This window comes from Onychostruthus taczanowskii, unplaced genomic scaffold, assembly GCF_017590055.1.
Source record: "Onychostruthus taczanowskii isolate IOZ18803 unplaced genomic scaffold, ASM1759005v1 scaffold43, whole genome shotgun sequence".
Lineage (NCBI taxonomy): Eukaryota > Metazoa > Chordata > Aves > Passeriformes > Passeridae > Onychostruthus > Onychostruthus taczanowskii.
In genome coordinates this window covers 1141957-1166067 of record NW_024501792.1, presented here as the reverse complement: position 1 = coordinate 1166067, position 24111 = coordinate 1141957, and the positions used below count along the sequence as shown (strand labels likewise).

Genomic DNA, 24111 nt, shown 5'->3' with positions numbered 1-24111 from the left:
CAGATGTGCCCACCCAGGTGTTCCCTCCCAGTTGTGCCCAGGTGTTCCTGCCCAGGTGTGCCCAGATGCTCCCACCCAGGTGTGCCCAGGTGTTCTCTCCCAGGTGTTCCCAGGTGTTCCCTCCCAGTTGTGCCCAGGTGTTCCTGCCCAGGTGTTCCCAGGTGTTCCCACCCAGGTGTTCCATCCCAGGTGTTCCCTCCCAGGTGTACCCAGGTGTTCCCAGGTGTTCCCTCCCAGGTGTTCCCACCCAGGTGTTCCCACCCAGGTGTTCCCAGGTGTTCCCTCCCAGGTACCATGCCAGGTGTTCCCAGGTGTTCCCACCCAGGTGTTCCCAGGTGTTCCATCCCAGATGTACCCAGGTGTTCCATCCCAAGTGTACCCAGGTGTTCCCACCCAGGTATTCCATCCCAGGTGTTCCCTCCCAGCCGTACCCAGCCGTACCCAGGCGCCGCGGCCATTTCGGGGCTGCCCCGCCCTCACCTGCGCCAGGTGAGCGCCATGTTCCGGGGCTGAGCCCGGCCGGGATGCGGCGCCCAGGGCCGGCGGGGGCCCGCGGCCGCCTCCTCCTCCTCCTCGTCCTGCCGCGGGGGGCTCTGCTGCTGCTGCTCGGTAACGGGGGGCTCCGGGGCCGGGAGGGGCCGGGAGCGGCAGTGCCCGGGGGTCCCGCGCTGGAACCGGGCCGGCAGCGCTCGGGATGCGGCTGCGACGGCCGTGGGTGGTCCCGGGGCAGGGGGAGGCTCGGGAAGGGTGGTCCCGGTGCTCTGGGGGACTGGGGAGGCTCGGGAAGGGTGGTCCCGGTGCTCTGGGGGATTGGGGAAGCTCGGGAAGGGTGGTCCCGGTACTCTGGGGGACTGGGGAAGCTCGGGAAGAGCCGTCCCGGAGCCGTGGGAGGCTCGGGCAAAGGTCTGCCCGGAGCGGCGGGTGTCCCGGGGCGGAGGGAGACTCGGGAGCGGCCGGAGTTGAACGGGACAGAGGCGGCTGCGCACCCTGGAAACAAGAACTGAAAGTATTTGCTGCTGTGGGGAGAGTTTTGACCCTGTGCGGGTGAAATTCAGGCGCTGTGGCCAGAGCCGCAGAGCAGAATTGCTTTAAGTCCCTATAAAGCTGGTACTTGGTAACTCGTCAGAGACCCAGCTGATTCCATTTCTCAGCTCCTTGTCTCCACATCCAAACACTCCCGGTGCTGCTGCCCCGGTACCTCATTTGGAGCCGGTTCCAGTCCCACGGAGAACAGGGCAGGGAAGTTTTCTGCTTTCCTGCAAATTTCAGTGCTGGGGAGGGAATCGTGACTGTGCTTTAGTCCCTGAATTCTGGCTGACCTGCACATTTTTGGGACAATTTTTGCACCTCTCAGGTAGCAAGAAATGAATTCACAGCCTTTTGTGCCTGTTCCATCAGGTGTCTGCAATGCTCTTTCCCTGGAAATTAAAGCCAGTCCTAAAGTCCGAGCTTTTGTGGGTGAGCAAGTGCTGCTGAAATGCTCCTTCAAATCCAGCTCGCCCATCACCGAGAGCCTGCTGGTGGACTGGACCTACCGGCCCCTCACTGGGGGCCAGATGGAGACCGTAGGTGGAACAGGGCCAGGCCTCTGGGCATGCTGAAAATTGGAATTTTCTCTTTGCTTTGCTGGGCTCTGCCTCGCTTTGTGGTTTGGGATGCTCGTTGTTGTCTTCTTTCCCCTGTAAAATTTCTTTGGTGTTTCTCTGGGGGGGAAAAATGTTCCATAATAATGCTAAAGTAGATAAATTCAGGGGGTTGTCACAAGTGCTGCACTGTGCACTGCACAGGATAGCTGTAAAAATTCAGTTTGTTGCTTTATTTCTCTTATATAGGAAATATTCTTCCTGACTTCTTAATGTGACATAATTCCTTTCTTTTTACAAAGCAAAATTCCTTTATTTTTGCAACGCAAAAGCAGTTCGCTCTGTGTGTTCTATTGCCACAATCCCTGCCTTTCCCTCCTCGCAGATTTTTCATTATCAGTCCATCCCACACCCCACAACAGGGGGGAGGTTCAAGGACAGGATATCCTGGGTCGGGAATGTCGCTAATGGTGACGCCTCCATCGCCATCCTGAACCCAGTGCTCAGTGACAACGGGACGTTCATCTGCAGCGTGAAGAACCCTCCAGATGTTTATCACAACATTCCCCAGACCGTGCTGGTGGTTACAGAGCGGGGTAAGGCTCCCTGCCCTCGCTTTGGCCTCACCCCTGTGACAAGAGCTGCTTTGTGGGATCTTGGAATTCTGAGCATCACGTGGGAAATGCTCCCTGGACTTCCACGCTGGAGTTTCAGCAGGGGTTGCCTCAGCCCCGCTCTCTGAGCCCAGAACTTTGTGAACTGCTGAATTGATTTGGGGCAGGAAGGGACGGGGGGAGCTGTGGTGACAGCAGAAATCAAAAGTGTCCCTTTGTTCAGAAGTTTTCAGCCTCCGCAAATTGCGGCAGAACAAGTTAAACATTGAGGAAACGCTGGCCTAAAAATAATCTCCACATCACAGAGCTGATTGTCAGTACCAATTTCCTCATCTGCCCTGCGTGCCAGCCCTGCCCCAAATTCCCAGCTCAGCCGTGCTGATGGAGCTGTGGCGTGCCTCCCTCTGCACCTGAGCCTGGGCTGGGCCTGGGGACAGGAACCCTGCAGGTTTGGGGAACACAGGGCTGGGGACAGGAGCCCCACGGCTTTGGGACTGCAGATTTGGGGTCAGGAGCCCTGTAGGTTTGGGGACTGGAGCCCACAGATTTGGGGACAGGAGCCCCACGGGTTTGGGGACTGCAGATTTGGGGACAGGAGCTCCGCAAGTTTGGGGACTGGAGCCCACAGATTTGGGGACTGGGCTGGGCCTGGGGACAGGAACCCTGCAGGTTTGGGGAACACAGGGCTGGGGACAGGAGCCCCACGGCTTTGGGACTGCAGATTTGGGGTCAGGAGCCCTGTAGCCGCGGCCGCCTCCTCCTCCTCCTCGTCCTGCCGCAGTTTTGGGGACAGAAGCCCCACAGGTTTGGGGACAGGAGCCCCACGGGTTTGGGGACTGCAGATTTGGGGACAGGAGCTCCGCAAGTTTGGGGACTGGAGCCCACAGATTTGGGGACCCCAGTTTTGGGGACAGAAGCCCCACAGGTTTGGGGACAGGAGCCCACAGATTTGGGGACCTCAGGTTGGGGGTCAGGAGCCCCACAGGTTTGGGGTCAGGCATCACACAGATTTGGGGACTGCAGGCTTGGGGACAGGAGCCCCACGGATTTGGGGACCACAGGTTTCGGGTCAGGAGCCCCACAGGTTTGGGGACAGGAGCCCCACGGGTTTGGGGACTGCAGATTTGGGGTCAGGAGCCCCACAGGTTTGGGGACAGGAGCCCACAGATTTGGGGACCTCAGGTTTGGGGACAGGAGCCCCTCAGATTTGGGGACCTCAGGATTGGGGACAGGAGTCCCACAGGTTTGGGGACCGCAGGTTTTGGGACCACAGGTGTGGGGACAGGAGCCCCTCAGATTTGGGGACCCCAGGTTTGGGGACAGGAGCCCCACAGGTTTGGGGACCTTAGATTTGGGGACCTCAGGTTTGGGGACAGGAGCCCCTCAGATTTGGGGACCCCAGGTTTGGGGACAGGAGCCCCTCAGATTTGGGGACTCCAGGTTTGGGGACAGGAGCCCCTCAGATTTGGGGACCTCAGGTGTGGGGACAGGAGCCCTGCAGATGTGGGGACAGGCTGTTTGCAGCCTGCCAGCCCCGTGTGTCACATGGGAGGGCCACCAGGCTGTGCCCTGGCTGTGTTTGTCCCAGAGGCTCAGCCAAGCCGTGCCTCGCTGTGTTTCAGGCCTGGCCTTCCAGCTGAGCTCAGCTGAGCTGCTGTCCATCCTGGTGTTCCTCCCTTCTGCCCTCGTGGTCATTCTGCTGCTGCTGAGGATGAGGAGGAAATGCCGGGTGCTGAAGGAGAAAGGAAAATGTGGCTACAAGAAATCCTCCATTGAAGTGTCTGACGAGTAAGTCGCGGCTGGAGCCTGTATTTCCACTTTGGGGTGTTGGCTCAGGCACGAGGGATGATTTCCCCACCGTCCTTCGGCACAAACCGAGTGCAGTTCAGTCACTGGTGTCTGCTGCTCACCCAGCAGGCAGAGAGCTTTGGGAGATCCCCGAGCTGGAGCACAGACCAAGGGCTGCACATCCCCTTTTTGCTGCCACTGGCGTGAGGAATGCCGCGGAACTGAGGCAGTTTGGGGTCAGGCATATTTCACTTCTGTAATGAGGTTTATTTGAGCCTGAGTCAGCAGGGTGTTTTGCATGTGTGTGCTCTGTGTGCTGCGTTTTGGGGTGAAGTCCCCACAACAGCAAAATAAACCAAATAAAGCTGTCTGTGGTGGGCTGAGCAGGGATGTCAGGTGCTGAACTCCCTTCTGCTCAACCCCTTGCAGAATATTTTTTATTTTTTTTTTACTGCAGTCTTTTAATGATTTGATTGGTGGTGTAAGATTTACCAGACAAAAAACAACTTCTGTTTGAATCTTTGTGGCACGGAAGTGCCACCTTCAAAATGAGACACCTGGCAGCTCTCAGTCCTTTTGGCTTTGCTGTGCTGACTTAAAGGCTTTTCCTCACCATGGAAAACCGTGTGGTGCCACCAGAATTCACAGTCCAGAGGAGGCACTGGAGTGTCTGGGGGGAAAGTCCAAGCTGATGCTGTGTTTTCCCTGCAGGCCTGAGCCCTCAGACACAGCTGGCTGCGGGGGGAAACTCAAGGAGTGGTGCCTGAACTGCGTGGTAAGTGAAAGTTGGTGTTTTCACAGCGCTTTTGCCAACTTGAGTGCTCAGAGCAGGTGCTGAGAGCGGCAGGTGGAGTGTCCCAACACCTCTGGGTGTCCAAGGCTGTGCCAAAGGCTCCTCGGAGCTTCCTCGGCTGCAGGGAGTGAGAGCTGCTGGTGGAACTGCTGGGGAAGCTGTCCTGAGATCCATCAAACCGATTTTTCTGGGCTTGATTGAGTCAAAGCTGTCACTTTGAGATGACAAATCAGGGCTGAAGTGCCAGCTGCTCTGGGGTTTATTCAGGGGCTCTGCCCGAGCAGCTTGGGGCTGGCGGTGCTGTGGTGGGGAAGGCAGGCAGTGACCCCCCAGCCCTCTGTGTTTCTGCAGAGCTGCTGCACATCTTCCTCCTTTCACCTCCTTCTCATCCAGCGGAGCGTTGCGAAACCCTCGCGGTTTGTTTGTTTGTTTCTGCTTTTTGTTTGTCGCGCTCTCTGAAGCCTTTTGTCTGTCGCGCCTTCTAATTCTGCTGCTTCCCTCCCCAGCCCAGCAGCAGCTCCTGTTAATCAGTGCCTGTGCTCCCGCCCCTGAGTGCTTTTGCCAGCTGCTGCCCTTGTTTTGTGTGAGTCCTGCCTGCTGGAATGGGCAGCCACATTCCAGAGTAATGCCCAATTCGAGAGGGCTTTCATTCTTTGGGTGTCCCACAGGGCACATTTCCCTCTGGGGCGCCTTTGCCTCTCATGCACACGCTCGGGACGTGAGTTAAGGAGGGTTTAAATATGTGTTGTTTGATGCACTCTCCTAATGCCAGTGATTTTAAACGTCCTAAATGCCCCAGCCTTCAGACAGGCGTGTGCTGATGGTTTCTATTAGGTACGGGATGAAAAACAGGCAATTACGTAAGTTGTACATGAAATATTTACAGTTCTGCATGAGACACGGCAGGCGCAGAGCTGGGGGCTGGGAACGAGGTTTTGGAGGGGTGAGAGAGGCAGGAAAGCTGCCTCGGAAGGTGGGAGGGCTGTGCCAGGGGATGTTCTGGAACCAGGGAGGTGCCCGCAGGAGAGAGGGGGAAGGATGGAGCCCCAGCTCGGTGAGGAAATGCCGTCAGGACATGGGAGATCTTAAAAGTTGAAAACTGTCCTCTGATCCCCTGGGAGGGGTCAGATTGGAGGGATAAAACCCTGAGAGCAGTGCTCTGTCAGGTGTGATCCTTTGCTGTCTGCTACTGAAATATTGACCTGCTCAGGTCTGAGAATGCTGCCCTCTCACTTTTAACAATTCTGCAGTTTTGAGGTTTCTCTAACGTGCTTTTTCGTGCTTCGTATGTGACCAAACAATTAAAATTGTGAAGCCAATTGAAAATCTCTTTAGCCTGCAATATCTGGGTGTCAGTGTCAGCCTTGCAGAGCTGAGGTGTTTGGGTGAGCTCCCAGCTCAGAGCTGCTTGTGGGGACACCATCAAACACCTGCTGTGGTCACAGCAACCGGGGGCTTCTAAAAGTGGCTGAAAGCCAAAAATTGGGGCTGCTCAGGGCTGTCTCTGCAGGGCTGTGCTGCACTTTCTGCCTCATCTTTAGCTGCTGCTTCCCTTAAAATGCTTTTCACCTGTGGGTTACAGCATGGTGATTGTGTCTGGGAGAGGTCAAACAGATTAAGTGCTTTTACTTATATTTATATTTATATATTTGTATGTATATAACTATATATAAACATTTTAGTTATAGTTATATTTATATTATATCTATATTCATAATTATATTCATATATATATTTATATTTCTATAGTTGTATATTTCTATAGTTGTATATTTCTATAGTTGTATATTTCTATAGTTGTATATTTCTATAGTTGTATATTTATGTTTATATTTATATTTATATTTATATTTATATTTATATTTATATTTATTTCTACCAGTGATTTTGCAAGTCCTCTGGCTTGTTCAAGCACAGCAGGATTTTTGGGAAGCGTTCAGGCTCTTGCCAGAAGCCCAGCCAGGCTCAGCCTGTGGCTGAACTCATGGTTTGGTTCATTTCTTCACACATAATCTCAGTTTCTCTCCTGTTCCCCGTTTAGGACACAGATGAGGAAGATCCCTACTGACTGAAGCTGTGGAAAAAGACTAAAATTACAGCACTGAAAATCGTGGTTAGACCCCCCAGAGGCTGCTGGCTAACCAGTGCAGATTGAAGGACGTGCTCTGCTCTTGGTGGATTGGAGGAATAATGCTGATGGGATAATTCAGTTCTATTTAAACACAAAATAACGATTTTCTAAGAATCTTTCTCATTTATTGGGGAAAAGAGAATCCCTTGCCCTCGGATCTGTGGGGCCCAGAGAAGCCCCAGGGCCTGCAGTGCCAATGTGCCTTGGTTTTCCTGCAAGCTGCTTTGGTTCACTGGTTTGGTTTTTTGGTGACATCTCTCTTTTCCTGAGCCCTGGAAATCCAACTTTTTGAAGTAAAGGCTGCTCCAGCTCTCTGGGCACTGCCAAGGTTTATCCTCAGGTTTTTGGAACATGCTGACTCACACCAGTTTGATGAAGTGATATCTGGCATCCTCTGTGCTGGAGTGAAGAGAACCTACTGCTTTTGAAGTATTTTTTTTATTTTTTTATTCAGCTGCATCACTGGCTACCGCTCCTTCTACCTGTAGAAGCGAAGCACAATTCATTAAAAACCAATTTATTTTTCTTTTTTGAAATCAGAAATGCAAATGGGGACTCTGTTTCTGGGGACACACAACCCCATCTACCTCAGCCACGGACTCAAGCACTGCCCAAAGGAATGTTCTCTTTGCAGTAGTTGTTTTCTTCCTCCCTTCTTCTAGGACCTGTTTTAGGGAAATGGTTCCCTGTGCAGCATTACTTCCCCTCTATGAAGGGCATTTCCTCTTTCAACAGCCTTATCCACCAAGGAATGGCAGAGAGCAGTGGAATTCATCCACTCAATCCCTAAAAAGCTGCTTTCTTTCTGTATCAGTCAAATATTCTCTTTTTCCAGATGTGCTCCAGGTTTACTGCTGACTTTGCTGTGCAATTACCAATAAATTGCATTATTCCATTCTGGGCTGTGGGTCTGTTCATTTGGCTAAATACAGCTGAACCCATAAAACTGCCATGCTGAGGTGTAAAAATTATAAAAATAGTTTGATGATGGGTAAAGGTTTTTAGGGAGCAGATTTAACCCTAAAGAGGACAAGTACCAGGCCCCCCTTCAGCATCTCTGCAGCTTTCAGGTGTGGTGAAGCTCTCCCTGAGAAGTAGGTCAGCTGTAGATCTGTGTCTCCAGATAAATACATTTTTCCCCTGTCTACTAAAAAAGCAATATTTCAAGTGTTTGTGCTCGCTGGTGACATATCTCTGTCAGCCAAACTTTCCTGGGAAAGGCTGCTGGGGGATCACACAGCCCGGGGGAAGTGGCTTTGTTCCCCTCTCAGCACTCACGACTTCCCCTGGGGCACCAAAGGCTCTTTTTTTTTTGCTGAAAAACGCTGCATTTCAGCTCTGCCTCCTTGGCCATGAGTGTGTGGATTCTGGGCAAATATTCCTGGTGCAAAGCTGAGCTGCCACCTTGGAGCTGTGAGTGGTGCTGGGCTTTCTCCTCCTCTGCCACCCATATGGAGATTTCTTGGTGTGGTGATGCATACAAGTAGAGATATTATAAAAGAAAGGCCTTAGAAAATCCGGCCTAAATTACCTAAAATCAGGCTAAATTACCAGCTGGCCTGATACTCCTAAGTGCAGCTAGCTCCTAAGTTCTCATAAGTTAACCAAACAACCTATTCCAGTGAGGAAAACAGGCTGCACTTGTAACAACAAGAAATTTGTCCTGTGAGAATCAGTGAACAAAATATGTAAACATTCCAAGAATAGAGAGATTTGATAGAAAGGTAAAATGCCATTTACCAACCAAGGAATGTAGCAAGGAATCTGCTAGCCAGTTGGAACTGAACACAGGGTCTGTGAAAAATGAGTTATGTGAGTAAAGAAGGGGCTTTTCTGCATGAAAAAAACTGAGTCCTGCCTGCTTTATTGCAGCAGTGTGCCATGGGAGCCACTGACACTGGAATGGAGAGAGGGAATTCTGGAATGGGTAAAAATGGGGTGCTGGAATGGGGAGCACTGGGATGCTGGAATGGAGGGAGAGAATTCTGGAATGGGGAATAGTGGGATGCTGGAATGGGGAGCAGTGGGGTGCTGGAATGGAGGGAGAGAATTCTGGAATGGGGAACAATGGGATGCTGGAACGGAACACAGGATCTGCGCTGGTGTTTCAAGGAAAAAGGAAGGGTGAGAATGGGCTTTCAAAGTGGCCAGGGGGGTTGCAGCAGAGGCAAATCAGAGTCTGGGCTGTGTTTCAGAAGGAGGCAGCTGCCCGTGCTGTGGCAGGCAGGCTGAGGGCCCTGGCAGCCCCAGGAGGAAGGCACAGCCACGTCACCCAGAGCTGCTGCCTCACTGGGACGGGATCCAGGGTGCAGCACTGACAGCTCTCTGAGCAGCTCCGGTCCCAAAACAACGCAGGAGGGAGCACAGGGTGTGTGCCAGGAACCTCTGTGTCCAGGACTGGTCATTGTGACTGGTCAGGCCAGTCCCTCAGCTGGGCCTGAGCCCCAGCTCTCCCTGTCAGGTGCCTTCTGGAGCTGCCCCATCACCCCTCTCGGGCCGATGCGTCTGCAGCTGGTTTCCCCTCTCTGTTGCACATCCTAATTTCTTGTTCTGCTTCCTCTTGCGTGTGAAAGTGACCATCAGACACAACCTGCCAAGAAAGACCTTGCATGTGCAACCTCCTGATGATTTAGCAACTGATTCAGATATTCCCAATTCAGACACTGAATCAGCTGCTGAAGAACACAAGGCGAGCTGACTTTTCCAGGCCACTCCAGGTGAGTGATTTTTGCTGTAATATTTATTTCTGGATGGTTTTTTTTTTTCATTTGTTTTTCCTGAGAAGAGAACCGGGGGAGCAGAAGTGCTGGTGACTGGGATGCCATGTGCAAAAGCAGGGGATGTGAAGGCCATGTGGTGGCTGTGCCCCTTTCCCCCAGTCTGCTTGGGAGAGGCGATCTGGATGTGTCAGCACTGGCACACACAGAGCAGCCTGGTGAGTGGGTGCTGGCTCCAGCTGGTGCCTCCCAGCACCCTCTCCCTGCTGTGTGTCACAGGGGGAGACCCTGCAAAAACGTGCTCCCAGCCAGGACCAGAAATCCTCCTCGAAACCAGGGCAATAAATCCAGCAAGGACCCGGTGGCAAATACAGCCCAGAGCCCCGGGAGCTTTGGGAGGCTCTGGGTACAGAAATCTCAGCTCTCTGCAGTCAGACAGGACTGGGTTTGAGCTGGCTGCTCTTTTGGCTCCCAGGGGGGTGGTCCTGGGAGGTGCAGCTCTGCAGGTTTTGGCAGTGGCTCTGGGAAAGCAGGGTGCTGTGCCTGGGGCTGAGCAGGAGCTGTGTTTGTAGGTCGGCTGTGCAGCCAAGTGTGTCAGGGCAGAGCTGCACAGAGCACAGCAAAGCACGCAAAAACCCAGCCCAGAGGGGTCCTGTGCTTGGAGAGGCAGATGGCAGAGAATTCCAGAAGGTTTACTGCCACTTCTCAGGATTTTTTTGTTTGTGCAAAGGGCAGGGTGATGAAGGTGCAAAGCTGTAGTGATTTTCTCAGCCTAGAACTGATCCAAGGGTCCCCAGCAGCAGATTCTGGGTCTGGAATCCCTGTCTGAGCCTCTCACTGGCACAGTGGAGCAAAACGAGAGAAGCCACCAAAATGCCAGAGATGATTCAGCTCTTGTCTTTCTATTATTTCATTTCTGCATTATTGGAAAATACCTGCTGTAATGCAGCCTCAATTGCAGCTCCACTGAGGGCTCTCGGGCAGGAGAGCTGCTCTCAGTAACCACTCACCCTTAAAAGCAGGGCACAGCCAGGAGTGGTGGAGCAGGGACAGGGCAGCAGGGTGCTGAGCCCTGCCTGCCTCGGGACACTGCCTGGCACGCTCCTGGTGGTGGCAGCCAGTCCTTCCCCGGGCTGCAGGATAAATCCAGGCTGCAGAAAGATGTCAGCTTTATCCTGAGAGATGTGGAGCAGGTCGAGCTGAAGCCAGAGATCAGACGTGGCGCTGCTCCAGCAGAGCCTGTCACGGTGTGCAGCACCCAGGAGCAAGGATTAGATCTGGAGGAGGGGGTCTTGATTTAGGACCCAGCTTCTCTGATGAGCAGAGTCAACACCTGTGAACATCTCAGCTCAGATGTCAGAGGCTTGACCACTAAACCACCGGAAAGCATCGTGACTTACTTAGAGGAAAAGATGAGGGGGCTGAGCCCTGTCCCCCATGTTCACTCTTCCTTTCCAGGTCTCACAAACCAGAGCCCTGTCCCTGCCCTCTGTGCTGTGCTGAATTCCAGCCTCCCAGCCTTGGAGGCTGCACACCAGAGTCTTCCTCTGACCTTGAGCTGGCTGCCAGTCCTCGGTGTCCTGCCCCAGGGACACTGGAGCATGTGTCACCTGTGCTGTTCTTTTCAGAGGGAGATGAAGGTGTTGCTGAGCCTGGCCCTGGTGCTGACATGGCTGGGTAAGCTCTGAGTTTTATTCCCTTCTGCTTTCCCCTCTGCCTTTGCTCTCAGAGCCATCAGTGTCTCTCCTCCTGTGGTGAGAACCCCGTGGAGCTGCTCCTCTCCTGGGTGCCAGTCCCTCTCTGGGCCTGCGTGTGCTGCAAACTGCACTGCCATCCCTGGACGTGCCCTGGATTGAGGCTCCAAGGCTTTGAAAGAAGCAGAACTGCTTCACCAAGTCTAAACACAGGGAGAGGTTTCCAAGGTATTGATTTTGGCTCTGCTCGAGGCAGGCAGCTCCCTTGGTCTTCACCGCTGGCAAATATTTGTCATTTTCAGCTCCTCACCTGGTCAAGACCAACAGAACTTGTTTGGGAAGCTGCAGCACTTTGCGTTCATTATTTACAGGGTTTCAGACAAACACTTGGTGCTTGGCCAGGGCCCAGCCCTCGGTGGTTGTGGACAGGCTGGGTGCAGTGGCTCAGCCACGAGGACGAGCCTACCTGTCTGAGCAGCTCCCCTGAGCTGAATCAGCTCAGCCAGCTCTCAGCAAACAGCACCAGAGCCTCATCCCCCCTTGCAGGGCCACTGCAGGCTGGGGCACGTGGGGCTGATGAGCTCCAGTGACGTTTTCTGCCCCAGTCATTTCAGAAAATCTTTTGGTACAGAGAAGACTTTTAATCCCCTTCTTGCCACACAGTCTGCAGCCCAGTCAGCCGCAGCTGCCTTGTGAATGTTGTCAGCTCTGTGCTCTTTGGTGTTCCCCTGGTTTGCTCTTTTCCCCACTGTCCAGCTACTCTAGAAAGCTGTTGCTACCTGGCCAGACAAGCACAAGCCCAGGTCTGGAGCCTGTGAGCAAAGGGGAAAGAAGCCAAATGGGTAGTGAGGGAGGAACTGAAATTCGTGTGAAGCACTCGAATCGCCCCTGGCCTGGTGCAGATGAGATCAGCACAGGTTCTCCCAGCCTGTGAGTCACAGGCACAGCCCTGCAGGCGCTGCAGGCTTTGGCTCCGAGGCGTGGAGAGGGCAGGGGTTGTGCTTCCCAACTCCCCTTCGGCTGCATCACCACGGGCAGCAGCCCTTGGTGTGGCGGCGGCAGGATGTGCTGCCCCACATCCCAGGCACGCCACGAGCAGGGGTCAGGCACGGGCTGGGCCTCTGCCCCGCTCAGGGCCGTGAGCCCCAGGCTTCCCTGGAGAGCAGAGAGCGATGGGGACAGGCAGGCTGCAGCTGGCCGTCCTCCCTGGGCTCATCCTGCTGTCCTTGTCCCCGGCAGGGCGGTGCAGCGGCGCTGCCGAGGTGTTCACGGAGCCCCAGCTCCGAGCTAGGGCTGGAGACTCCGTGCTGCTGCAGTGCCTCTTCCTGGACCCCGACAGCAAGGGATGGACCCTGCACAAGGTGGACTGGCTGCACAAGGCAGGAGCTGGCACGCAGGTGGGTCAGGACAGGGCTGGCAGGAGAGGGGACACGGGGCTGGTGGCAGGGGAGGGAGGGTGAGACAGCCGTGGGCAGGCTGTGGGGAAGCAGCTGTGGGGAGGCTGTGGGGAAGCCCATCGTGGTCACCAGGCCATGAGGAGAGGAAGTTTTCATGAGAGGAAGAAGGGTGCCCGTGTGGGGGCAGTTCTCACAGCAGAGGGGGAGCACAGGAGAGGAGGAGTGCATCCTGGGGCTTTCCCTGGGAGTGCCGGGCTCTGGGAGCGCACGGGACAGAGAGAAAGTGAGAACTGAGAGCTCTTGAGGAGGGCCAGGCACCTGCCATCCCGCACCTGCCATCCCGCACCTGCCCTGGCAGGAGGAGATGGTGTTTTTCTACTACAGCAACCACGGCGTCCCCGCGGGCCGCTTCAAGCACCGGGTGCAGTGGCGGGGGAACACCTCCCGCTGGGACGGCTCCATCCTGCTGCAGGACCTGCGTCTCAACGACAGCGGCACCTACGAGTGCGAGCTGCGGCTGCTGGAGACCAGCAGCGTCTTCAGGAGCCGCACGGTGCTGCTCGTCAGCCCCGCGGCGCCCAGAGGTGCGCGATGCCCCCCGCCCGCCGCCTCCCGGGGCTGCCCCGGCTCTGCGGGTCCCCGCGGTGCCATCCCCACCTCGGTGTCCCCCCCGGCAGGTGCCGAGGATGTCGCGCCCCCGAGAGACTCCGGGTTTTGGCCGGCAGTGGTGGGCTGTGGCTGCGTGGCCGTGGTGGTGGCGTTCCTGGCAGGGCTGTGCGTGAGGAAGAGGTAAAAACGCTGCTCTGGGTTGAGGGGGTGAGGAAGCAGCTCCCTGCTGCCCTCCCTCCCCGGCCAGGCTTTGCCCCGGTGCTCCCCAGGTGTGGGGTGCCAGCCTCCTGCTGCCATCTAGTGTCACCGTGCCCCGGCCGTGTCCCCTCGGCTCCCAAACCTCCTGGGCTGTGCCGGCAGCACGGATAGCCCGGCCCGGGGGTGTGCTAAGGGATGTCAATGTCCCGGGAGAGGCAGGGAGGGACAGGAGCAGCGGGTGATGCTCTGGCCGGAGGTGACACTGCCGCTGCCTTCCCTCGAGGTTCGCAACCGTCACAGCCCTGGAGAGGATGGGGAAGAGCAGCAGCAAGGGCAAAGCAGAGGTGAGAGCTGAGGGGTCACGGGGATCCCACCCTGCCCAGGCACCGGGGGTCGTTTGCTGGCCAGCTCCAGCCGTGGCTCCTGCAGTTTGTCCTGTGGCTGGGCTCAGGCAGCCCCTGTGTGTCTGCGGGCTGCTCAGTCCCAAAGAGCCTGATCTGCCCCTCGCAGGAAGCACTTTACTCCTCAATCCCTGGAGCTGAGGTGCCCAAGGCTGAGCAGGAAGCAAAGAAGAAGAGGAGAGCTGAGGACACATACATAACCATGGTGAGGAGCTGCAGCAGGCGTGGTGGGACCCCCACACCACTGCCCCCCTCGTCAGGGCCACGGCACACAGGGCCTCACTCCCTGTGCCAGGCCCCGGCATCCCGTGCCCCCTGCCCCCTCCAAAGTCACCCTGGTACCCGTGGTGAGGCTCACACCTTTCCCTTGCTCCCTGCAGCACCCATCTCACTGCCAGGACAACGGCGTCTACGTGGAGCTGGCCAAGAGGGCCATCCCGTCAGAATGGATGGCAGAGGGGGCACAGGGGCATGGACACGGCCAGGAGCCCCACAGCAGGCCAGAGGAGGCACTTCCCCAGCCCCCAGAGCGGCAGAAGTAGCTGTGCTGTGGCATGGCAGCCCTTTTCCAGGTGTGCCCGAGACACATTTGTCCCTGTGAGGACTGAGAACTGGTGACACGTCACTGTGTGCCCCGGCACTGCTGGGGCACAGCCCACCCCAGCTGTCTGCGGGGGACCAGGGGACCCCTGTCCCTCCAGCTCCTGTCCCCTGGACTCGAGAGGGTGGGCACAGCTCACGCTCCAGCTCTGATCCTGGCCCCGGGTGAGGATCCCCAAGGGGGGAGACGCAGCAGGAGCCGTCACAGTATTTTTGTGTAGATAATAAAACTCAGGGAGCCTTCCCTGATGCCGTCTTCGTTTTACCTCCAGCCTGAGCATGTGATGTCCAAGCGTGCCAAAATCTGCCTGGCCCAGGGCCTGGGAGCCCCTGAACCCAAGCGCAGCCTGGCACGGGGCACCCGCCAGCCCCAGGCGGCAGCACAGCCAAACGGGGCAATAAAGCAACAAAGGGGTGCCGTGGCAGCAGGATGGGGACTGAGGGGAGCAGCACCGAGCGCAGGGCACCGGGGTCCCCGCCGTGCGTCCCCTGCCCACGGGCGAGCCGCCGGTGAGGGGCAGCGCAGGCCGGGGGAGCGCGGCCGCCCCTCCCGGGGCCCCGGGGCAGCGCCGGGGCGGGCTCTGGCGCTGCTCCCGCTCTGTCTGTGGGAGCCGGGCGCTGTCTCGGGTGCCGGGCGCTGTCTCGGGTGCCAGGCGCTATCTATAGATGTTTGACACCTCCAGGTGCGGAGGGAGCCGGGACCCCTCAGCTCGCACCGCCGCCGCCTCACTGCAGCGCCGCGCTGCGCTCCTTGGTTCTCGTTGACACCCTGCTCTCTTTTCCCGCAGGCAGCCGCGGGACCCAGCTCGGGAGCAGCCAGCCCCGGAGCTGGGGGTGGGGGGCCGGGGGTCGCACAGGGCCTTTGGAGGGTCGTGTTAGCCGTAGCAGCAGAGCACAGCGGGCTTTTCCTGCCCAGGACAAAGGGTGGCAAAGTGCTGTGCGTGCAGTGTTTGCTGAGCAGCGCTGCCGGGACGCTGCCGGGCCTCCTCTCCCGGCTGTCCTGCTTCCCCTCCTGGCTGTGGTCAGGCAGCAGAGCCCCTCTGCATCGCTCCCCTCTGCATCGCTCCCCTCTGCATCGCTCCCCTCTGCACCCCTCCTGCCTCCCCGGCTCTGCTGCACAGAGCTCAGCCCTGGCTCTGGGGCAATCCTCGCCTCTGTGCCCAGGGATGCTGTCCCAGGAAACACGCCGTGTCCCGGGGCCTGAGCAGCGCTGTCACTGCCCCTCTGTGCTCCAGGAGGTCACTCCTTGTCTTCCTGCCCCCATCCCTGCGGCTGGAACCCAGGTGTGGGCCCAGGGCCCAAAGGCTTCCTTGGGGCTGCAAAGGGGAGCAGAGACTTTCTCCTGCCCTGTTGCTGCTGGGCAGAGCCTCCCGGTCCCGGGGCTGGGAGAGGAGAGCTGTTATCCCGGGACAAGAGGCTGCTGGAGAAGGGGAAGGAACCTGCAGCAGTTTTGGAAGCGATGGAAGCGACGGAGCTGTCCAGGAGAAGGCAGGTGACCAGGAGCACCTCCACCTGCTGCAGCCTACCTGGGGCATCCTGGCTGGGCTGCTCGGGCCCCTCTGCTGCTGCCAGCCTGGAGCAGCCCCTCTGCCCTCTGCCTGCCTCCAGGAGGGCATTTCCAACCCTCTGGAGGCCCCCGGGGCTCTCCAGAACAGGAGCTGCTGCTGTGGATGGTGCGAGCAGGGCTGGCCGCCAGCCTCCAGCAGGGCACAGGGGACACCCCTGCATGTCCCCAGTGTCCCCCGGGGGCTCAGAACCCACCGTGTGCCACAGAGCAGGGAGCTGGCAGTGCCAGGAGCTGTCGCCTGCAGTTCAGGGGAAAATTTTTCCGCCCTCCCACTCCGGCGGCTGCAATCCACCAACCACAGCATTTACTGCTTTTTTTCCCCTCAGCACCGCTCCAGCCATATTGGGCTGTGGGGAGCGAGCGGCTCTAATGTTCTATGTCACCTGCAAATAACCCGGGCAGGGCTCGAAAAAGCACCTCCACCACCTCCACAATCCACACCAACACCACGTCCTCTCCACACACAAAAGTCCGTCAAAATGAGCCCGGAAGCCTGGCTCCCGCAGCCCACCTTGTTCCTCACTGGCCTCACCTTGCTGCTCTCGCTGGGTAAGTGTCGGCTTGAGCCCCCTTGCATGTGCCCAGGTGGGGAGACAGCCGTGCCCTGGCCAGGAGCCCCTGCCCGTGTGCCAGCCCGGGTGGCACCGTGCCGCAGGGGTGGGGATGGTGGTCTGGCGTGCACCCTGCGGAGAGCCACCAGCCAGGGTGACCTGCTTTCGGGCGGGGTGGGGGCTCTGCTGCCACTGCATCTCCTCCTGAAAACGCCCTGCGTCCAGAGCACAGAGCCCTTGGCGTGCCGGCCAGGGGAGCGGGCTGCGTGGGGACAGGGCTGTGCTGCCAGGGACTGTGCTGCCCTGTGCCTGTCCCTTGGGTGCTGGCAGTGGCTGTGCTGCCCTATGCCTGTCTTCTGGGGGCTGTGCTACCCTGTGCCCATCCTTTGGGTGCTGCTAGGTGGGCTCTGCTGCCTTGTCACGGCTGCCAGGGGGCTGTGCTGCCTTGTGCCTGTCCTTTGGGTGCTGTGCTGCCCTGTGCCTGTCCTTTGGGTGCTGTGCTGCCCTGTGCCTGTCCTTTGGGGGCTGTGCTGCCTTGTGCCTGTCCTTTGGGGGCTGTGCTGCCCTGTGCCTGTCCTTTGGGTGCTGCCCGTGGGTTGTCTGCCTTGTGGCTGTCCTTTGGGTGCTGGCAGTGGCTGTGCTGCCCTGTGCCAGCCCTTTGGGTGCTGCCAGGTGGGCTGTGCTGCCTTGTGGCTGTCCTTTGGGCGCTGCAGGGGCGCTGTGGCTGTGGCTGTCCCCGGGCTGGTGGCCGTGCTGGGGCCGTGCTCTGTGCATGCCCTGCAGCAGCAGCAGCAGCAGCAGCAGCACCAGCGCTGTGTCAGCAGCTCCCTCCGCGGCCGCATCGGTCGCTCCTCTGAACACCATCCCGGAGCTCCTGCCGGGCTGCTTGTCCCCGAGGAGAGAGCCTGGGAAAGGAGGGTACAAAACCCAGTCAGGGCTGCTGTAGTTGTCCCCCGAGCCTGGGTGCAGCTTGACAGAGCGCTGGGAGCCTGCACAGCGCTGCAGGACACGGCCTGGATGGTCCTGGGGGTTCTGGGGGTTTCTTCCCCCAGCTCTGTCATCCCCCAGGGCCGAGTGCCCAGCCAGTGACAAAGTTTGGACCCACTTGGGTGCCCCTAGGTCCTGCCAGGCCGTGGTGTCCCTGCTTGGGGTGGTGACAGGTTTGCTGCTGGTGGCACCTCATCCCTCTGTAGAGCCCTGAGGACAAGAGACAAGGCCAGGTCACCCACCTGCAGGCACACAGGGCCCCGTGTCAGGGCCACTCAGACAATGATTCCATGCAGGGATCCCCTCCAACCACTCCTGCTGGGACAGGCCAGCTCCTGGCTCTTCTGTCCCATCCCTGCAAGGTTTTCTTGGAGGCATCAAAGGTGGTGGCTGCCACGGGGCAGCAAGGCTGTGACCCTGCCTCGGGACACTTCTTCCTGCCTGAGGTGCTGTGACCCATCCCCCTGCACCAGCTGTGCCCATCCCTGTGTCCCTGAGCCCTGTGGGAGCCCTCCCTGCTCTGGGGCTGGGTGTGGGGTGTCCCCATGGCTGCCAGCACAGCCAGGAGCCATCCCAGGCCTTGGCCATACCCGAGGGCACCGCTGTGCCCCCAGGAGCCTCAGGGTGCTGCTGGGTGGCAGTGGGAGCTGCTTGGCACGGCTGTGCCTGCAGCTCGGGCAAGGCTCCTGTCCCTGGCTGCAGAGCCTGGCCCCTTTCCTGCCCTGCTTGCAGGCGGAGCGCAGCGGAGCAGCCCTGACATGCGCCCAGCTTGGCCTCGGCAAGAAGGTTTGAGAGCAAAGAGCAGCAGCCCAAGGGGAGAGGTGAGGTGATCAATAAAGCACCTGGTGGCAGTGTCCCTGTGCCTGCCCTGGAGGGTGTCACGGCCCCCCCAGGACATTCTGGTCCCTCCCAGGGCTCGCTGTCCCCGTGTCCCTGTGCTCCTCAGGGCCTGGCCTGGTGTTTGCAGCCAGCTTGGCTGCACAGGAGCCTGTTCCCCTTGCCCAGCCTGGGGACCAATGCAGGTGTTGGGTTTGGGTGCTGCTGAGGGGAGCTTCAGGGAAGGAGTGGAGGAGTGAGCAGGGCACAGACACCCCATCCCTGCCCTCCCCAGGTGAGTCCTGCCCTGCCAGCTGCACCAGGTACTGCCCCTCTTTCTCAGCAAGGCCAGCGATCAGGGACGGGCCTTGTTCCCCAGCAAGTCCAGGGATCAGGGACTGGCCTTGCTCCCCAGCAGAGACCTGGATCTCCTGCTGGTCATTCCCAGCTGGAGAATCCTTGCTGGCAGAGGAAAGCATCTGCATTCCCCGGGAGCACCGGGGGCGGCCCCGGCAGATGCCAGCCCTCGCTGTGTCCTGCTGGGAATGCAGTGTGATGAGCTCAGCCGTCATTTGCCTGTGGCTGTGGCGCCGGCCCTGCTTGCTGACGCTGCAGCCTCGCACAGCGCCATCGATCCCGCAGCAGCACAGCCTCGGGGGACGGCCGGGAGCGGGGCTGGCCTGCAGGCAGCACCGGCATGGCACAGCAGGGTCATCAGCCCTGGCACGGCAGGGACGATGCTCTGCCCGTCCAGCCCGGGGACGGTGCCAGGGCTGCTCCCCTTGTTCCTGCTGAGCAGGGAAATTCCGGTCCTGGCTGGATGCAGAGTGTGTGGGTGTGCCTGGAAGGCAATGCCAGGCCCCAAGGAGAGCTCTGTGCAGGCAGGGCAGCATGGGGACGTGGGCTCAGCTGTCAGGGTGGCTGCCTGTGACACCCCCAAATCCATCTGCATTCGGCAGCGCCCCCGAGACTGGGCATGGAGGTCATGGCCCCTGCCATCATCAATGCCCTGAATGGCTCCTCTGTGAAGCTCTCCTGCACCTTCAACTCCTGCTACAAGGTGGAGAACAAGCAGTTTTCCCTCAACTGGACGTACCAGGAGTGCAGTAACTGCTCGGAGGAGCTGGTGAGTCTCGCTGGGGATCTGCTGGGGTCCTGGCACCAGCTCGAGGGGCGTTGCTTGGGGTTTCTTACAGGGCAGCACGTGCAGGGAGGGGGGTGCTGGCTGGGAAACGAGCCCGTGGGGTGCCACACGCTGCCTCACCTGCTGTCCCCACGGCTGCCCAGTTCCTGCAGTTCCGCACCAAGATCATGAACAAGCAGCTGGACCGCTTCGGGAACCGCGTGGAGTTCACCGGCAACCCCGCCAAGTACGACGTGTCCTTCACCCTCAAAAACGTGCAGCTGGAGGACGAGGGCACCTACAACTGCTACGTGCTGAACCCCCCGGACCGGCACCGGGGCCACGGCAAGATCAGCCTGAAGGTGCTCACCAAAGGTCAGTGGTGCCCGCGCTGGGGGCACCCGCGGGGGCAGGGTTTGCTCGCAGAGCTCTGGTGTCCCCACGGCCACTGCGCGCCCTGAGCCCGTGCCCTGTGTCCCCAGAGCCCCCGAAGCACGACTCGACGGTCGCCGTGATCGTGGGCGCCTCGGTGGGCGGCTTCCTGGCCGTGGTGATCCTGGTGCTGATGGTGGTGAAATGCGTGCGCCGGAAAAAGCAGCAGAGGCTCAACACGGACGACCAGAAGACAGAGGAGGAAGGGAAGACGGACGGCGAAGGCAACCCGGATGAGGGCACCAAGTAAAGGCCCCCTGCCCGCCCCTCCCTCCTGTCCCCTGTACAGTGTGCCCCTCTTGATGTGCTTCCCAGAGCAAGGATTTCTGTCTCCCCAGAGCATCCCTCCTTCCATGCAAACACCCAACCCAGCCTGGAGCAGGGCGCAGAGAGAAGGTCCCTGGAGCCTGGCTGTGCTGGGCAGGGCTGGGGAGGGGGGCTGAAGCCCCTGAGGCTGAGCTGGGACCAGCCTGTCCCCTGCTCTGAGTGCCAGCGTTGTGAGGAGGTGCTGGGGACGGGCTGGGGGTGGGTGAGGGGGGGCCCTGTGCAGCCCCCACACATGGAGGGCCTGGAGCAGGGGGTGCCAGGAGGGACAGAGGGGTCTGGCCAGCCCCGTGCCCCATTGTCTGCTCTCTGTCCCAGTGGAAAATGTGAGCAGGGGCCAGCAGTCTGCCCTTGGGGTCAGGACTTATCCCCAGGTGCTCCTGCTGTGCCTGAGCCACTGGCACTGGTGTTCCCATCATGTTCCCATCCCGAGGGATCCTGAGAGCTGCCAGTCTCCTCCTTGCAAGCTCGTGCTCCTCAGGGACTGTCCCGGGCTGCTCAGGAGTCAAGGCCATGAGCCCACCCAGTGTCTTGGAGCTTTGCAGTGTTTTGGAACCATTAACAGCCCTTGGTGTGTGAGGGACTGACCCTTCTGCCTCTCGGGCTGGTTTGGGGTCTGAGCATCTCAGCCCAAGATGCTGGGCTGACCTTTTTGTGCTCATTTCCTTCTTGGGAAGGGTGATTGTGGTGGAAAATGTCCTGCTGATGTCAAACTGGGGTGGTGGGGAGTGCTGGGGTGAGGCTGCTCGGGACAAGGAGCTGTTGAAAGGGAGAGGAGCTTTTGGGCACTTGCTGGGAAGGACTGGGCACAAGAGCAGGCCCAGAGTTAGGACAGCTCTGTCACCCTGGAGCGATGCTGAGACTGCCTCCTGCAGCCTCCCTGCAGAGCACTGCACACTGTAACTGCCATGGCAATGCACTGCCAGCGTGCCCAGCCCCCTGTGCCACCTGCCTCACCTGGCAGGTGAGCTGTGCTGGCTGCAGCACCGGGGCTTCAAGCAGGGAATGACCCAGGGCAGTGTCCCCTGTGGCACCAGGCCTGAACTTTTCTCTTCCCGTGGCTGCCAGGAGGGGGACAGTGCCCGGAGCCACAGGGGACACTGCCCAGGGACAGGTGATGGAGGTCCTGTCACCCACGAGCAGCACTGCCAGGGGAGAAGGGACACCTTTGCCACGTCCCTGTGTAGGTGCCACCGTGGCACTGCCATCAGGCCCCAGGGATGGCGGGACAGCTGTGCCCTCCCCGCTCTGCCCCATCGCTTTCCACCCCGGCCCCACGTGCCCCGTCCATCCCACTCGACCCCGCTGGGCTCCACGCTGCTCCCCTCCCATCCGCAGCAGGAATGTGCCGTGTCCCACGCCTGCCTCCCTTCCCTGGGCCCCGCTGCCCCGGGAGGGCCGGGCTGTCCCCACCCCGCACAGTGCCAGCGGTGCCGCAGGGCTCCGCGCCACTTTCCGCCAGCACCGGGCTGTCCCCGGCTCCTGGTGGGCTGAGCCAGCACCTCGGGGGCACGGAGGCCTCCGAGTGTTGCACACCACCAGTCTTGCATCTGCCTTTCATTTCTTCTCGTGCACTATCCTTGGATTGCAACTTGCCAATGCATCTGTCTGTACGTGGCTGTGCCCAGCAGAGCTGACAAATCCAGATCTGTTCACACGGGAGGGGCTGCTCTGCCTCTGCGCCTTCCCCGGGCTTCTCTGGCCGAGCACCCTGCCGAGCGTGGGATGTTTTTATTGCTCTTTGTACAGTCAAACAAACAAAAGAACAACAAAACACCGACTTTGCCCTCGATGCTTTTGTGCCGCAGCCCGGAGGGGCAGGACAGGCCCCTCACCTGCTCTGCCTGGGGGGTGAGCCCGCTCCGGAGTGGAGCTTGGTCCTGCTGGGGTGTTTTGGGTGCTGAGGGAGCCCAGGGCACCCTGTGTGTCCACAGCTCTGTCCCTGGGAGGTGGCCCCGGGGGTGGGAGCGCAGCCAGTGCTGCCCCAGCCTTCCCACAGGGAGATTCCAGGGGTGCTCCACACCCACTGTGGGGCTTCCAGGACCTGTGGCCTGTCAGCCTCTCCACTGTGCTTGTACAGAGCTGGCATTGATGGCAGCTCGTGGCAGGTAAGGCTCAGCAGGCTCCAGCAGAGCCCAGGGCACGATGGACACCCATAGCTGATTGTTCTCCCGCTCCAGCAACGCCGTGGGGATGCTCCGGAGCAGCACGACACAACTGGGGCACAGTTAATGGACACATCCATCAGCTCAGCCACCCTGGAGACACGAGGGAAGCTCTGAGAGCTGCCCTCCACCCTGCCTCTCTCTGCTGCCCTTCACTCGGGGCTCCAGTGCATCCCAATTCCTCACACAGGCGGGGTCTGGCCCCAAGGCACTGCCAGCACCTCTTACCACCTTCCAGCCCTGCTTTACCCCCTCCCCAGCCCCCCACGTCGCTCAGCCCCCTATGTCCCCAGCAGAAGTGGCAGTGGGATGAGCTCTCCCGGTGTCCCTGTCCCTGTCCCTGCCGGGCACTGCGCCCTGGGCACCTCAGCGTGGGGTCAGCGCTGCGGAAAACCTCCAGCTCCCCGTGGCACCTCTCCCTCCCCGAGGAAGGGCACCCAAATCACCTCTGCTGTCCTGCTGACACAGTCCTGCAGCGCTGGGGAGTGCAGCAAATCGATCCCTGGGAACAACTTTCCCGTGCAGGGAGGAGGACGTGGGGTTATCCCCACCCAGCTTCAGGGGTCAGTACAGCCACGGGCAAAGGGGTGGGGGACCCCTCCGCATTTTTAGGATGCTCGTTAGGATGTTGCTGGCAAAAAACTTGAGGAGAGCAGTGGGATCACAGAACAGACCCCGTGGGACACAAGGGTGAGTTCTCCTCGCTGCAGGGGACTGAGGGCAGTGACAGAACCCCCCAGCACTGGGGCTTCACAGCTTCTCCAGAACCGTGGACATTCCTTGTTACAGAACACTGAAATTCCCTGGGCCAGCTGGGATTACAGGTGTTAAAGAGCACGAGAGGGGCTGGGAGGTGGCAGGGACTTCTGCCTGGTGTTGTGCAGTCACAGGGGACTGCTGGGGTGTCTCAGGGAGAGTCCAGAGCCACGGTCCCTGCAACGCTGCCCTGCTCCCGGGGCTGGGAAGTAAACAGAGCACCTGGAAAGGGGCTGGGAAGTAAAGAGAGCACCTGGCAAGGGAACAGCCTCGGGCAGTGAGGGGTGTGAAGGGCAGCTCTGAGGGGACAGAATAGCGAGGGTTCTGTGGAGGTGGCCGCGGGCTCTGCCGGGTCAGGATCAAACTTTCTCCTGGGATACAGCAGGGCTGCCTGAGCGATTCTTGCAGATGCTCTGCAGTGGCTGCCGGGGGACGCGGCCGCTCTTCCCCTGCCTGTTCAAAGGGCCGGTGGAAGGGGGTGAGGAGGCTGTGCGCTCCGGAGGGCAGGCAGCTCCGCGGGCGGGGGCGAGCAGGCAGCGGCAGCGCAGGGAGAGGGGAAAGCACCGCTCCGAGGGAGAGCTGCGGGCAGCCGAGAGCTGGAATGACAAAAGCAGCAGCCGGGTACTCACCCGCAGTCTGTGCCCGGGACTTCTCGCTCAGCTTCCAGCCCGGCCAGGACAGTCCTGCAGAGCCTGATCCCTGCGGTGCCTCCTGCCCACCGCCAGCTGCAGGGATGCCAGGCCACTTTGTCTTTTAAAGGTCACAGCCAGAGGACCTTGCAGTAAATATAAGGTGCTGATGGGAAGCTCTGTTCCAGCGCTGCCACCTCCTCCTCCCCCTCCATCGGCAGGAGGGCTCTGCCTGA

At 59.3% G+C, this 24111-nt stretch overlaps 3 protein-coding genes across 4 annotated transcripts; all 3 read left to right on the top strand.

Annotated features, from left to right (window-relative positions):
• The first annotated feature begins 524 nt into the window (after positions 1–524).
• Positions 525–7737, top strand: MPZL3 (myelin protein zero like 3). Its single transcript, XM_041413925.1, has 6 exons — positions 525–609; positions 1399–1565; positions 1969–2179; positions 3820–3985; positions 4697–4760; positions 6820–7737. Exons 1-6 carry the CDS (start codon positions 525–527, stop codon positions 6844–6846), a joined length of 720 nt encoding a protein of 239 aa, XP_041269859.1. The 3' UTR covers positions 6847–7737.
• A 1848-nt stretch (positions 7738–9585) lies between these two features.
• JAML (junction adhesion molecule like) lies at positions 9586–14715 on the top strand. The gene is made up of 8 exons (XM_041413944.1): positions 9586–9626; positions 11255–11303; positions 12560–12717; positions 13076–13301; positions 13395–13506; positions 13808–13868; positions 14035–14130; positions 14306–14715. The coding sequence occupies exons 2-8, from the start codon at positions 11261–11263 to the stop codon at positions 14465–14467; spliced, it is 858 nt and encodes a 285-aa protein (XP_041269878.1). The 5' UTR covers positions 9586–9626; positions 11255–11260; the 3' UTR covers positions 14468–14715.
• A 1711-nt stretch (positions 14716–16426) lies between these two features.
• SCN2B (sodium voltage-gated channel beta subunit 2) lies at positions 16427–22101 on the top strand. Of its 2 annotated transcripts, none has more exons than XM_041413945.1 (4): positions 16427–16641; positions 19406–19572; positions 19734–19944; positions 20052–22101. In XM_041413945.1, exons 1-4 carry the CDS (start codon positions 16572–16574, stop codon positions 20249–20251), a joined length of 648 nt encoding a protein of 215 aa, XP_041269879.1. In that variant the 5' UTR covers positions 16427–16571; the 3' UTR covers positions 20252–22101. The 2 variants fall into 2 exon arrangements, with proteins under 2 accessions (XP_041269879.1, XP_041269881.1); XM_041413947.1 differs by lacking the exon at positions 16427–16641 and adding an exon at positions 18257–18451.
• The last annotated feature ends 2010 nt before the right edge of the window (positions 22102–24111 follow it).